Source organism: Natrix helvetica, assembly GCF_964273705.1.
Source record: "Natrix helvetica genome assembly, chromosome: Z".
NCBI classification, from domain to species: domain Eukaryota; kingdom Metazoa; phylum Chordata; class Lepidosauria; order Squamata; family Natricidae; genus Natrix; species Natrix helvetica.
This window is the reverse complement of record NC_138554.1, coordinates 30374827-30390722: the sequence shown is the minus strand read 5'-3', so window position 1 is coordinate 30390722 and position 15896 is coordinate 30374827. Positions and strand designations below refer to the sequence as shown.

At 40.4% G+C, this 15896-nt stretch overlaps 2 protein-coding genes across 3 annotated transcripts in view; one reads left to right on the top strand and one right to left on the bottom strand.

Moving 5' to 3' along the window:
- The window catches only part of LIG1 (DNA ligase 1), a 39693-nt gene extending 38374 nt beyond the window's left edge, over positions 1-1319 (top strand). For both annotated transcript variants that reach the window (XM_081932463.1, XM_081932462.1), the window contains exons 26-27: positions 401-493; positions 1025-1319. In XM_081932463.1, coding sequence (XP_081788589.1) covers positions 401-493; positions 1025-1099 — 168 coding nt within the window. In that variant the 3' untranslated portion in view covers positions 1100-1319. The remainder of the gene's footprint in view (positions 1-400; positions 494-1024) is intronic.
- Positions 1320-1376: 57 nt separating this feature from the next.
- On the bottom strand, positions 1377-4996 carry ATF5 (activating transcription factor 5). The gene is made up of 3 exons (XM_081932493.1): positions 4840-4996; positions 3080-3367; positions 1377-2460 (listed from the first exon to the last, which is right to left on the bottom strand). The coding sequence occupies exons 2-3, from the start codon at positions 3255-3257 to the stop codon at positions 1814-1816; spliced, it is 825 nt and encodes a 274-aa protein (XP_081788619.1). The 5' UTR covers positions 3258-3367; positions 4840-4996; the 3' UTR covers positions 1377-1813.
- Between the last annotated feature and the right edge of the window lie 10900 nt (positions 4997-15896).

Genomic DNA, 15896 nt, shown 5'->3' with positions numbered 1-15896 from the left:
TTAACTATTATAGCCAGTGCCTTAACATAAACTTTTATATTTGAATATGGTTGCTTCAGTATATAAACGATTGTTCATAATAATGGTTTCTACACTTGAAGAGTTGATAACTGGAAACTAATTTTTGATGTGTGGTCCTCTTCTGATGTTTCCCAGATGCATGATATGTGTAGTTTTGTGTGTGTGTGTATGTTAGAGAGAGAGAGAGCAAAGTTGCCCCCGGAAGTTGGATGGATTCAAATTAAGATCTAAAGTCATGGTTGCTAGCAAAAGGCATTACTGGGAAGAGAACTAGCAATTAACCATTTCTCTTTTCTTTGCCCAGAAAAGAGTTCTTCAAAGGAGGCCTTAAGAAAGTAGCTTTTATGAAACTTCAAGGATAATTTATTATTCCTTGCAGGTGGATGAAGAAAAGGGCATCTCCTTACGTTTTCCCAGATTCCTGCGCATCCGAGATGATAAGAAACCAGAGGAGGCGACTAGCAGTGCTGAGGTAAAGATGGCAAGATATCTATATATAAAGAGGAAATGAATCAGTAAAGAATTATTTGCAGTATATGCAAAATTGGATCCATATCCTTTTACATTATTACCTGTAATCATGACAAGACAAACTAAGCAATTTTTGTAGCCTAGGGCTGCATATTTTTTTTAATAAAAAGTTTTGCTGCAAAGCATTTGTGGGTACGGACAACATTTCTATCCTTTTGAGCTTCAAATTACCCACATTGCTCAATTTTCTAAATGAAGTAATTGGAATGCGGTGGGGTTCATGGTAAAATAGATACCTCATGTATACTAACATGACCCAGACTCCTAAAAAGGTCATTTCAGGCTGCTCTCATAGCTACAAAGAAGGGGGGGTGGGTGAAAATGGAATTTATCTTGCTCAAATTATTTTGAGAATTGCAAAGACTGTTTTTGTATGTTTGAAAAGAAATCTTAAGTTAGTATAATAGTTTCCCCAAGAGACCATCCTACAATTCTCATGTACAAATACTCAGCTACCTTTCTTTTAATACAGGTGGCTGAACTTTATCGGAAGCAGCAGCAGATCCAAAATCAACTGTCACTGGAAAAAGACGATGATTTCTATTAATAATAAAGTTTATCTAATTGAAGGGTTTTTTTTGGCATGAAGTCATAGCACTGAACATAAGTGATTTGTATTAAGTTTGGGGTAGAGAAAAAAATGGCAACATTGGTTACAGCTTTTTGTTTCTGAGAGTAGTTTGTATCCCAGCTGAATGAAATTTTCTGTGATCAGGTATGAAATTTAAGTTGGTGAAAGTGTATAAATAAACTTTGATATTTTAAAAGTCTTGTTTATGTTGTGATACATCTTCCTGGGACATCTATAAGTCTTGACTCAGAGCAAGTGTTTAAAATAAGTGTTTATTAGTGCATAGTTAGGTACAGGTAGCTTGAATTCTATAAAGTACATACAAAGCAAAAAGCTAATACACAGCTTCAGGACTATTGCCCAAGTTGGGAGGAGAGGGGGGGGGGGGGAAGGACACCATCCCAATACAGCCTTCCCTGATAATCCCGGTAATGGCCACAAACTGGCTAATCTTAGCTCTTTCCTACAACAGCAGTACCAATTTCTTTCAAACTAAATTCATTCTCCTTCCTACACCATTCCTTATCTCTACAACTCTGCCTTTGCATTACTATCCCCAAAGGGTAATGCAGGCTAATAAGTGCTAACATTTCCCAAACTAAATATCTAACATGCTTGTTCTGTTCTCGCCTATATACGCTGTTCTATAGCCTCCCCTCAAACTTTTCCTTTCATGAGGATAGAGGACCTCTAGGGGGAGGTTCGCAAGCGCTGACTGCGTGCCTTGTACACTTCAATAAGCAGGTCCTTGACATACTGGATCTCTCTCTCAATAGATTCTGCTTTCTCTCGCAGCTCGCGATTGCGTGCCTCCAAGGCCTGGCACTCATCCCCCAATGCTTCATGTTCAGCTCGTTTACGCTGACGGTACCGCAGGGCTGCCGTCTTGTTCTGATCTCTCTTCTTCTGGCGTCGATCCCCTTTAGGCGTTAGCACAAGTGATTGCTGAACTGAGGCACATATTTCATTGCCCTGCAGGGGGAGCTCAGCAGGCATTTCCCCACCATAGAGCTCCAACAATTCTAAGCAACTTGAATCCAAGGTTTGCAAGGGTGCAGGTGTACTGTGGTGGTGGTCCAGTGAATGGAAGCCATCACCAAAAGGAAAGTGAAAATTCCCATCAGAGGGAGGGGTGCTGGGTGCTACCTGATCAGGTGAGAGAGTTTCCTCCAAGAAATAATCCTCCATCTGCTCCAATTCTTTTTTGAGCAGGGAGGCCATGGCCTCCAGGTCCGGAGCAGGAGGAGAGGGCAGTGAGATTGGCGAGGACTCCCCTGACACACTCAGGAGCGTGGCCAGGTCCGTGCGTTCCGTCATCCAGTCTGAGAAGCCATCGCCTATGGTGTAGCAAAAGCAAAATGGGACAAAGCCACAACTTAACAAGACAAGCTAGAAAGTAAACTTAGGTGTGTTTAAGAATAAAGCTTGTTGCAGTTATGTATGGAATATTTTAGAGAAATAGCTTATCTGAATTAGTACAGGAACAACCAAATTATAATATGGGTAAACAGAAGCCAAAGTAGTGGCGATGATGGGGAAAGAAACTAAGGGAAGGAATATTGAAAGACTATTAAAAGCCCTACCCTTTCCTTGCTTAACTATCAAATTTGTGCTACAAAAAATTATATGTTCCTTAGATTTAAAAAAAGATTCAAGAAGATTCTAATTCTTTCCTGGTCATCTGAATACTTACCTTTGCCCTTGGTTCCAGATTGAAAAAATAAAATAAAAATGGCCATGCAGATTAGACTCAGATACCTAAATGGATTTCTCTTTAAGTCTTTATATCATCCCAACGCTAAGAGGAGCCTTTCAGAATGTTAGCACTCAATTGTATTAAAATAGCTGGCAAACTAGTATTAATCTTATGTCTCTAAAGTGGATATTCCTTGTCTCTTATACATGTAAATGTTCTCAAATTCTAAGGTATATTCTACTCTCACTCAAGCTGGTCACCTGTTAGCACTGGGCGCTCCATGCCGAGGGCAAAGCCCTGATCCACAGGTCCGGGTAGCAGCTCACTGTGACCGGCATGGGGCAGCCGGTGCTTGAGCAGCTCCGGCCTGCAGGACATGGTGCTAGCTGGGATCATGGTCATGTCCAGGTCCAGGGTCAGTGCTGCCAACAGAGACATTGTATTGTTGATCACTCAGGTTCAGTGCAGGATTTGTACGCAGCAGGCAAGATGTGGCTCTGCTCCTGCAGGCAAGGATAATGGTGGTGGTGGTGGTGGCCAAAGGGGACCTGGAAAACAATAGAAATGAATCTTATTTTCTCAATGAAATCATTAGCCAAGATTTCTTTCTATTTGTAGAACAGACTAGAATTTGTTTTACCTGTAGTAAAAATCTTAGCACTTTGTTCAGTGGTACAATCAACTTCTGTGAAAACATTTGTAGATCAAGCCTCTGCTGGCAGGCCAATAATGGATGCATAACTTGGCTGGGACCATACCCTGTACAGGTAGTCCTTGATTTACAACCACAATTGGGTCCAGAATTTCTGTTGCTAAGCAAGGCAGTGATCTTTTTGTCACAGTGAAGTGAAACATTGCAGTTAAGTGAATTACATGGTCATTAAGCGACTGGCTTTTCTTGTTAGAGGTCAGCTCGGAAGGTCATAGGTGTGAATCACATGACCCCAGGACATTGCAACCATCATAAATATACACCAATTGCCAGACATTTGATCATATGACCATGGAGATGCTGCAGCGGTCATAAGTGAGAATCATGCCACTTTTTTTCAGTGCCACTGTAACTTTGAACAATCACTAAATGAATAGTTGTAAGTCAAGGACGACATGTAGAAGGTATCTAATTACAACTAGTAGTTATCTAATTACAACCAGGCCCAGCAAGAATGTTAGCCAAATTGATGAAAATTAAGGAGAGTGTTCAGCTCTTCAAAATACCAAGGAAAGCATGCAATAGGGGCAATGAACTTTGTTCCATCAGTAGTAGAAGCACCATAGTACAAATTCCTCTTTTGCTAACAGTTGGAACCTCCCCCCCCTCCCTTGTTGGACTTCAACTCCCAAAATCCTCAGCCAGCATAAGTTTTTTGGAAGTTGATCCAAGACCTGAAGATTCGAGGGCAGGTGCAGACACGCATGTTTGCGGGAAACAGGAGAAGAGGCAGTGACAGAGCTGCGGTCACACAGAGGCTCCGCTCGCCACCGGCTTTTCTCAGTAGGGTTACGCAAGCCGCATCTGCTTCCTTCCCTGGAGAGCAGAAAGTCTTACTCTACTCCCCGATGGAAAGAGGGGCGGGCAGACAAACAGGTTTTAGCATGCTAGGAAACTGAGGGGGGGGGGATAAGTAGAGAGGAGAGGAAACCTAGGACTGCTACTCTGCATCTATTTAGACATTTGGAAAATCCCAACATCCTTGAACGCGTCACCCCCGCTTCGTTACTTTTCCTTCAGTTTTATTTATTTATTTATTTATTTTATTTAGTTTGTCACTCATGTACAAGATAACAGGAATAAGAATAAACATGAACAAGAACACAGGAAATAGGTACAAATAAATGGGGACAGTAGGACAGGGACGTTAGGCACACTAGTGCACTTATGCACGACCCTAGTTATCCCCAAGCCCACCGCATCCCTGGGTCCTTCTCCCACCGTAAGGGACCCTCCCCCCCCCTTTCCGTAGAGTGGGAATCGGGAGAAGGTGAATGGGAAGAGACAGCATCCCAACGCATTACTTACTCCATGTTGCCGATTCTGTTGCAGCTTGCAACACACGCTCGTTTTCCTCCGGGATCCACGCAGCCCTAGAAAGCCATGTCCTCGATTTCGCGTGCCTCGCCGGCGCTCTAAATCTTGAATCCTAAATTTGTGACAAGAGCAGAATGAGTCACAGCGGGGTGGAGCCTCCGTATATATATCCCTCTAGCCTCCACGCCTCATCGCAGCGGCGTCGCGTATCCTTCCGCCACTTTCTTGCCTGATCCTACTTTCACCAGTGCGCATGCTTGGGGAGAGGGGAGGAGGCCGTTTTAGTTCCCCCCCAACCCATTTAAGGCGGCGATTTTTATTTTTTATATATATATATATAAAGTGCAGGGAATCAACATTTACTTGATACATTCAGAAAAGTTAGCCTGCCCTTATTCGATACACTTTGCACATGCTTAAAAATAACCTTGTCTCTTTGATACAAACTGATTTCCAAACTATTTGCTTATATAGTGCTTAATGTGCTGGAAAAATCCTCTTTTCCACGCTACTCAAAGTTAATAATATTTATTTGGGCAAAACATTCGGTATATTTCAAAACATGAGCAGAGGCAAGCATGTTAGTGCAATAAGTCTTAATTTTAACTGTAAACTCCTGAGTTTATGCTCCCATGGCAAATAAATGAAGCCACCAAATTATGAGCCAGCAGTGTGCGGCAGCAGCCAAAAAGCTAATACAATCCTTGGTTGCATAAACCGGGGGGGGGGGGGGGGCACAGAATAAAAGTAATGTATTAGTATTAACGTATTAATGCCGCTTTATAAAGCATTAGTAAGGCCACACCTGGAATACTGCATCCCGTTTTTGTCACCATATTATAAAAACATGCTGAAACTTTGGAAAAAGTGCGAAGAAAAGCAACAGGACAGGACGATTAAAAGCCTGGAGACTAAAACATATGAAGAATGGCTCCAGGAATTGGGTTTGGTTACTCTAGAGAAAATAAGGCCTAGTGGGGACATGATAGCAGTATTTCAGATTTTATTGGATTGGATTCAGTTTGATTCTTTAACATCCCTTGCTAGCAAGAAGAGTTAGAGAGATAGAATGAGATGTGGAAAAGCCGTTGCTGTTATATGAAGCTTTTATTTTGTTAATTATAAAATATAACAAATTATTTTGGATTATTCTTATTCCACAACAACCTGAGCATCAAGGTTTTATTATTCCCATTGCATAGATGTATTACATTAAGTTCTTTCAGATTGGATACTGTGTGAATTATGATAACCCAGTAAATTTGCTGGGTGGGGAGGAACAGTGTTAACTCAGACTCATGCCACACATATAGCTGAAAATATCACCCTTTGTTTACATTTGTAATGCTTTAATTAGAAGAATAGGAAACAAACATGCTGCAAGTAGACTGCTGTCACCCTCGCTTCTCAGTGCTATTTCCAGAAATGTTTTTAGACCTCAGATTGTCCTCATAAATGTGGCATACAGCTGTTTGCTCAATGGTGGGGTGGGGAAAGAGGCTGGTCTAGAAAAAGAACAAAAGTAAGCAAGGATAGTAGGAAAGTATATTCTGCTAAATATAACCAGTCACATGTTATAACCAGCCATTTTGTAAATGGGGAACGGTTGCAGCATCAGTTTTGCCAAGCATGTCTTCAGCCTGCTCACAATATTGCTCCTTTGGAATCCTCACATTTTTAGCCCCAGACAATACCTGAATCCAGCCTCCCCCACAAAAAAAATTATCCCAGACCTTAAAAGGTAGAAGAAAAAGACAAGCCTTAGAAAAAAGTTCTTTCAGGCTGAACATTTTATTTTTCCTAACAGGAAGATTTATTTGGTGTAGTATAGTGTAGTGTAGTTGGAAGGGACCTTGGAGGTCTTCTAGTCCAATCCCTTGCTCAGGCAGGAAACACTATACCATTTCAGACAAATTGTTGTCCAATCTCTTCTTTAAAACTTCCAGTGTTGGAACATTCACAACTTCTGGAGGTAAGTTGTTCCACTGATTAATCATTCAGTCAGGAAATTTCTTCTTAGTTCTTCGTTGCTTCACTTCTTGATTAGTTTCCATCCATTGTTTCTTGTCCTGGCTTCAGGTACTTTGGAGAATAGCTTGACTCCCTCTTTTTTGTGGCAGCCCCTGAGATATTGGAACACTGCTATCATGTCAACACTAGCCCCTCTTTTCATTAAACTAGACATATCCAATTCCAGTATTCATTCTTTGTATGTTTTAGCCTCTAGTCCCCTAATCATCTTTGTTGTTCTCTGCACTTTCTAGAGTCTCAACACCTTTTTACATCTGTGGCAACCAAAACTGCATGTTTTATTCCAAGTGTGGCCTTAACAAGGCTTTATAAAGTGGTATTAACACTTCACCTGATCTTGATTCTATCCCTGTTTATGTACCCTAAAGCTATGTTGGGTTTTTTTGGCAGCTACAACACACTGTTGGCTCATATTTAAGTGGTTGTCCACTAGGACTCTAAAACTTTCGCAGTTACTACTATTGAGCCAAGTGTCACCTATGCTATACCTGTGCATTTGGTTTGTCTTGCCTAAAAGTATGTACAACCTTACTTTTTTCACCATTGAATTCATAGGCAAGTGATAAGACTTGCTGCAAACCCAACCATCACACAGTGACCGTTATTTCCAACAAGTCTTCAAATATTGTCCCTTTTATTTGGCATGTTTTTCTGGCAATCCTTATCAGGGGAAAATGTGTAATCTGCACAGTTAAACAAACAACAGAGGCTGCCAAGCAGTCATCTTCCAGTACAAGCAAAACTAAATTTGGATTCTCCCCCCCCCTCCAAATATTTACCTTCCTAATTATTCCTGTTACAGTTAATCCTTTCCCATTTCAGGTATTAATTGGCAGCCATTGATCACTTTTTTGATCTCCTTTCAAAATAAAATAATACTGGTAAAACCTACATAGCACTGGGTAAAATCTTATACAACATATCAAATAAATGGTAGCTTTAAACGCACACTGTGAATTGGCTCACAAGGTTACACTCCTCCTTCCCTATTCCCATAAATGTAGCAATTAACTGTACATTAAATATATCGCTTTTTCTAATCGCCACTGCACAGTGGAAATCCCCGATTGTGACTGACGCCCTTTCACCACAGAGTCAGAAAGTCTAACAATCCACTCCGACTGAGATCATAACTCCGGCTTTGCGATTCATTTCTGTGCCGCCTACGCGGACTAGACATTAGCAGAGACAAAATGAGATTTGAGGACTATTTTATCGGCGCAGACAGCGGAACGCGCTCAGCTAGCCGAAGATACAGTGAATTGCACCCGAGTTGCATCAGCTGAGGGTATACTTGGTGAACTCTCAGAGCTGGTTGCCTCTGATTGGCTACAAGGTAGGAGAGTGCAAGCCTAAGACTGGTCTCAGGAAACGTCAATCTCTCCACCGGTAAATTCCAAAAACTTTTTTTCTCCCCTAGTTTGACCTGGCAGTCATTGAGCCCAATGCAGGGCGATTCTTCCAGATCAAATAAACTTACTATTTGTTGTCCTCAGTGCTAATCAGCGTAAGAGTGACAAAAACTAGGTAAGGATTCCACCAGTGCTTTCAAGGAGAGAAAAGGTTTACAAGTTGGAGGCTGACTCCACAGATTTGTCCCATGTCAAACTGACCTTTCAAATGCCTCCATAGATTCTTGAAAGAATGTCTGGGAAGCTGGATCAGAATCTAGGTTTCTGAATATTGGATCTGCGTGAGAATAAATTGCAGATTGAAGCAGTCCGATTGTTTTGAGTGAGGAAAGAGGACAAGTGTGCGTGAATACTGAATTCTTGATGGCGAAATCCCATCATTCCAGGAGGGGAAAGTCCTAGCACAGAATTCTTAAATTCACTGGATTGATTACTGTTTCTCATTCACAGCTTTTCTACATTTGTCTATTATTTATTTCCTTCTGGCTTAATTTTAATTCTGGCTTAATCTTAATTCTGCTAAAAACTGGAAAAGGACTTTAGGCAAACCTGGACACAGAGAAGAGACAGATAAAGTAGCTGTCAAAGAATTATAATTTTTGAAGAACTCAACAATAACTCACAATTTTCTTTTCTTAAGCAAATGTTCGCCTGTTAGTAATTTTGATCTATAGTTTCTGAGAAACTGAAAAATCTCTGTTCTTTTCTCTTATTCGAACAAGATTTCTTAATTAATTTTAATTGCTTTAGAATACTCCTGCCCATCATACTGTCATTTTTTCCTACTATTTCAAAATATAAACTTGTGCAATATTAATCTTTTTTAATATAAAGATTGCATTCTCTTTCTTCACAAGGAAGCATTCGTCTATATAATTGCATTTACTATTGTGCATAGCAAGAACTGTATACATAATGTGTGTATACATTCTGGAAATTTTTATATTGAGGCGATTGGTAATTTATGGTAAGAAGTCATAGATTAGGAGATTCACAGTTGAAGGGAGAAATGCAGCCCTCAAAACTTGGATGCAGTCCCCAGTGTTGTCCAAAATACTGTGTATTTTTTTATCAATGCAATAAAAGATAATCATTAAATGATTATCATAATACATAATACATTATGTAATCATTAAATGTATTAGCAGATACTATTTTATTGAATGGAATGTATTCTGTTAGTTAAATTTAATGTTTGCTTTTGTTTGAGCCCATTCACTTTTTATGCTGACCCTATTAATTGTTTGCAGTGCCCTCCCAATATACTAGTCAAAGGCTAAAAATAACCTTGTCCTTAATTGTCTTTGAAATTAATAAGTTAATTTTGCTAGATTTAACTTGATTTAAACAATTTCCGGGATTTCAAAAAGCTTTTATGAAAGTCTCTATAACAGGGGTGTCCAAACTTGGCAACTTTAAGACTTGTGGACTTCAACTCCCAGAATTCCCCAGCCAGCTCCCCTGCTCTATAACAACAATCTGGATATTTTCATCTACATCAACATTACTTGAATTTTCAGACGTTTTCATCATTGACAATCAGAGTCTTGGAATGGTAATTCTGGGTCATTCTTAATTCAACAAACTCTTAATACAATTGATTGTAGTATCATTTATAATGTTTATGGGCTCAAATTCAAAGGAATACAAAATGCCTCATAATGGCCCCTGATTGAATGTCTCCAGCAATTCTGAATTGTTTGCTTCACCTTTGGTATCAAGAACTGGGACACAGGTCACCCACTATTGCCTTTGGTTCTGTTCGCCAAAGAAATGATCCTTGCCCTGTTCCAGGTCCATTTCTAGAAGTCAATAGCCCTGGCAGGGCAGAGGTTGCCACACATGACACCAACATGGCAGGAACAAGGCCTCTGACACTCGGGTTGTGATTCCTCTCTGTTCCCTTGCCAGACATGAAGACAGCACGTGGAGATTGCAAACTCTTGCCTAGATCAGAATAGAAGAGATAGGGCCTGTGGACTGTCCTTTTCCATGAATTTTGTTAATTGGATGTTGGCATTGTCTTCATTACATGCAAGAACAAGAAAACAGTATGTCCAAAGTATCTCCAAACTAAAATTTGCAATGTAGGTGCAAATTTGCATTGGGATGGGGAGTAGGCAGAGAAGAAAGCCAAGATGTACAAAGCGCTATCTAGCTCTTCTGCTTTTTAGCAGAAGAAAAAAATGAAATATACATTCCTTATTTAAATGTATAATACATTGGGAAAGACACAAACTTAGATTGTTTCAGGAGTGATGAAAACTAAGGAGTTATGCCAAAGACTTCTAGAAAGCATGGTTTTCTGATTGACTTTTATCTCTTAACATAGCCTACCTGAAAATATGTTTTGGGGAAAGCATTGAAAGACTGATCTCTATGGTATCTGGTAGAAAGACAGGACATAAATCAAACTTATCATAACATCCTGAGAAACCTTTTGTCTTCTATAGTATTTACTTTAGAGCAACCTTCTTCTATTTGGTGCTCTCTAGACAGCTGGAATTACAATCCCCAGCATTCTAAGATTTTTTTTTTATTAAAAAAGTTTTGTACAAACAGATTTTCCCCCTTTTCACCCCCCCCGCCATACAATGTAAATCTCATACAAATGCTATACCCCCCAACCCCCCTGCAAAAATTCACATTCAAATATTATACCAAATACTTTGCCCCCTCCCCTCCCCCCATCTTAAAGTAAATTACTCGTAACCCCTCTCCTCCCAACAAACACAATATAAATTTCTCTTAGATTAATAATAACACATTGATCCCATTTTCTAAGCTAATTTAACATCTATAACTCTTAATATAAATTTCTCCTAGAATAACAATGTTTCGTTAATCCCATCTTCTAATTTATTCATACATATATATTGCCCCACCCTCCACCCTAACCCTCCCCCACCTCCCACACAAACCCACCCCCCTGACTTCCGCTGTATACCACTCTAACAATTCCAAACATCCCATATATTATTTACTCTGATCATCTATCAATCTAAACATTCTTACCTAAAGGCTACATAATAACTCCTAGTCTGGTATTTATTCTGTATATAATCAATCCATTTTGCCCACTCCTGTGTATATTCCTCCTGTTTCTGAGCTTTTAAGAAAGCTGAAATTTTTGCCATTTCGGCGAACCCCGCCACCTTCTGAATCCATTGATCAATTGTCGGTAAAAAATCTTTTTTCCAATGTTGCGCAATCAACAACCTAGCTGCTGTGACCATATACAAGGCCAATTTTGTTTCCCCTTTGGTGAAATCCTTAGCTATACCCAATAAAAACATTTGCGGAGTGAATTGTATTCTTTTCTTAAATACATTCTGCATAACCCACCATATTTTTATCCAAAAAGCTTTAACCTTGTTACAAGTCCACCATACATGAAAAAAGGTAGCATCTAGACACCCGCATCTCCAACATTTTGGTTGAACATTTGGGTACATGCATGATAATTTTTTAGGATCTAAATACCATCTGTAAAACATTTTATAAAAGTTCTCCCTTAAATTCTGTGACTGTGTAACATTCTAAGATTTGAATTGAATTTTCAGGAGTGGATTTCTAAAACAATTGGAGTTCAGCATTCTAATAAGAGTTCATTATACAATGCTGTGATAGCCACTCATGGGTGGTGCTAAGGAGGGATTCAATAGATTCATGCAGGACAAGGCTATTAAGAGTTACTAATATTGAAGACTCAGTGTCTTCTCCAAGTTTGGGAAATAAGTTCAAACACCAATTGCAGGGAAAGACAGGGACAGAAATAAGATGCTAGAATACAATGGGGCTTAGTCTGATTTGACGTGGTTCATATGTTCAGTAGATTAGAAGCTGTTGATTTCAGAGAAGGAAATAGCTTCTCTGTCCATTATCATCCACCATTTAAGCAATAATTTATCTTTGCCTGATGTTTGGCTTAGGTGACCTGAAATTGCCTCTCCGCTTATTTCTTACCATATATCAGCGTTCTCAACCATGACAACTTAAAAGATGTGTGGACTTCAACTCCCACATTTCCCTAGTCAGCATAGCTAGGCTGGGGAATTCTGGGATCTGAAGTCCATATACATCATACAAGTTGTCAAGGTTGAGAAACATTGGTGCTTATATTAATTAACATGTCATTGGAACTGTACAGGTAGTTCTCGATTTACAATCATTCATTTAGTGACTGTTTGAAGTTACAGTGGCACTGAAAAAGTTTTTAACCGCTTATGACCATTGCAGCATCCCCGTGGTCATGTGACCGAAATTCAGATGCTTGGCAACCAGCATATATTTATGATGGTTGCATTGTCCTGGGGTCATGATCCCTTTAGTGGCCTACTGTCAAACTAAGTCAATGGGGAAGCCAGATTCACTTAACAACTGTGTTACTAACCACTGCAGTGATTCATTTAACAACTGTGGCGAGAAAGGTTGCAAAATGGAATAAAACTCACTTAACAACCATCTTGCTTAGGAATTGTAATTTTGGACTCCGATTTGTCATCCGCTGAGGACTATCTGTACATTACATTAAGTCAGAATATACCTCAATCGATCTCTTTTGCTGATCAGCTGTTCCCTTCCAGCCTAGAGATATGTAGTTTAAAGTCCGATCCCTTTCCAGCTTATTGAAAACATAGTAACTTCTCTTTCATTTTATTCCAGATTATGCTTTTGTTGCACTGCTCCTATCTGCCCTTTGGAATACCCAGTCTTCAGATCTGTGTGGCTGCTACTTAATAATATTCTGGAAGTCTGTAAAACCTTATTCTTCTCTTGAAGCATTTGTTTAAGTGGTTGTTGCACTTGCTGGTGTATTTTGTTTAGTTTGTTTTGTCCAGATATTCATGGTTTTGTCTATCTATTGTTGTTTCTATTGCTTTATTTGTTCCTTTATAATGTAAGCCATCCAGGGTCATTCTGAAACTGTGGCCTTAAATCTAATAAAACAATAAATACATCAAATAAAACCAAATGCAGGTAGTCCTTGACTTATAACCACAACTGAACCCAAAATTTCTGTTGTTAAGTGAGAATTTGTTGGGTTTTGCCCTATTTTACATGTCTTGCCACAGTTGTTAAGTGAATCACTGCAGTTGTTAAGTTAGCAACACTGTTGTTAAATGAATCTGGCTTCCCCATTGACTTTGCTTGTCAGAAGGTCACATGGATCATGTGATCACGGCCATAAATATGAACCAATTGCCAAGCATCTGAATTTTGATCACATGATGATCGGGAAGTTGCAAAGGTTGTAACTGAAAAGTGGTCATAAGTCAGTTTCTTCAGTAGCGTTGTAACTTTGAACGGTCACTAAATGAACTGTTGTAAATCAAGGACTATCTGCATATTTCTTCTTGCAAACTCATAAAAATATGCTTTTCAATTAGGAAAGTTTTATTAAACCTGAGATGCTAAACTGGGACAGATAAAGGATGAAGTAGGGAGGAGTCTTTTGTTAAATCTGTGTTCACTTTTGAAGTGTGCCACTTGACCTGAAAAGAGATGAATAGTTTTGCCCTTTCCCATTTGGATCGACGGTTATCCAATTTGAAACTGCCACTTGGCTGAAGCAAAAGTACTGTTCCCTTTTCTTATTTCTCTCTGCTGAGAAGAGTTCTCCCTTAGAGGATTGTGCAAGTAAGCAATTGCTTATCACAAGCATAAAATCTCTATGGTTACTAAGACACGCCTCTCTCTCTGGGGTATTATCATAGAGACCCCTTTAAGAATAGCAGGAGTTAATGTTCCATCCACCTTTTGCTTAAGGCACAGACATTGTCATGACAATGGGTCACTCCTGAGGGATGTCTGGCAGCACCAGCTTTCCCACTGAGATTTTGGAGGAAAACATATTTGGCCTATGTTGAAGTGCAGTAGCTAGCCTCACATCACAACTTAATCACTTAATACAGCCAAAGTGGTTGGTCCCTATCATATGGTGCTCATTTGCATTTTTTTCCTGTTCTTGCTTTTGGAAAAGCCTTATGAATGCTTCCCCCACACCCCCAGAGTGTTGTAAAACAAAACAGACAGGATAGAAAAATATGGAGGATGTGTGCATTAAATCTTCAAAAAAAATCTTATGGAGATAATAATTGTGTGACACGATTTCTCTGCTTCAGTTTTCTTCATATGATTTACTTGACACGTTTGGAAAAAATTTTTTGGCAGTGGTCACTCAAGATCATACTAATCTTGAACTAGATTTGTTTGGTTTTCGCTTAGCATGCTAAGTGAACAAGCCATCTGAGCTATATTCAACAGAGTAGTAAATAATCTATTGTTTAGCACAAGGTATAAACCCAGCTATTCCCCTGTAGCCTGAAGATGCTCAGGCTGTAATTGGCTGCTGTAATTGGGAGCCTTCAGTAGCTCATTCTTTGGGTACAAAACAGCAAACCATTCTAGTGTGCATTACTTGTTTGCTTTTCTTATTTGAGCTAATGACATTGAACATATGTACGGTAGCTTTCAGGTTACCATCCAATGGGAAAAAATACCAATGTAGCCATAATTACTGGTCACCATATTCCAGTGGTGGGTTCCTACCGGTTCGCACCGGATCGCGCGAACCGGTTGGCGACCGAACCCGGAAGTAACCGGACCCGGAAGTAACTTCTGGGAACCGGCACCGGTCCTGTCGCTCAATCGCCCTTGCCGTCCCAATGCAGCTCGCTCGCTCCCCCGCCCATCCGCACTAAACTAGCTAGCCCAGCCAGCCGCTCACTGATTGGCTGGAGTCCAGCCAATCAGTGAGCGGGCTGGAGGCGACCCGTTTAAAAGCGGGTCCTCCATTTCAAAACTCCCTTCTCTTCGCCTTCCAGGAGCTTGCTGCTTCCCTCAGGTAAGCAACTAAGCGCGAGGGGGCGAGGCTAGCTTTGGCGAGGAAAGGCCTCTAAGGCTGGCATGGGCCGTGCGGGCGGTGGGCAGCTAGCTTCACCCAGGAAAGGCCTCTGGGCCTTTCCGGGACGAAGCGCCGGGGTCGCGTGGAACGCGCGGCCGTTGGGAAGCTAGCTTCGCCCGGGAAAGGCCCCTGGGCCTTTCTGGGACGAAGCGCCGGGGTCGCGTGGAACGCGCGGCCGCCGGGAAGCTAGCTTCGCCCGGGAAAGGCCGCTGGGCCTTTCCGGGACGAAGCACCGGGCTGGCGTGGGCGGCAAGCCTCCGCGAGGCTAGGCCAAAAGCCCCCCACCCTCCCCTCTCCAGCCTCGCCTGGCTGGCTAAGCCCTAAGCAGTCTTAAACAGTCTTACCTGTCCTCCTGCCTCTCTGCCTGTCTGCTGCCTGTTGCAGCATCGGAGAGCTGCTGATTCTGCCTGCTGGTAAGTAACCTGGTTTTTTTTCTTTTATTTTTTTAATGTATTTTAAAATAATATTTTATTTATTGTGCATAGAATTTTCTTAAATAATTTTACTTAAAAGTATTGAGTATAGAATATTTTAAAATGGTTTACTTCAATTTATTGTGTATGGATTCTTTTTTAAAATTGTCTCAGACTATTTTAAAAAAGATTCTATCCAAAATAAATTAAAATAAACCATTTTAAAATATTCTATACTCAATACTTTAAAATGTATTGTGTATAGAATTGTTTTAAATTGTTTTA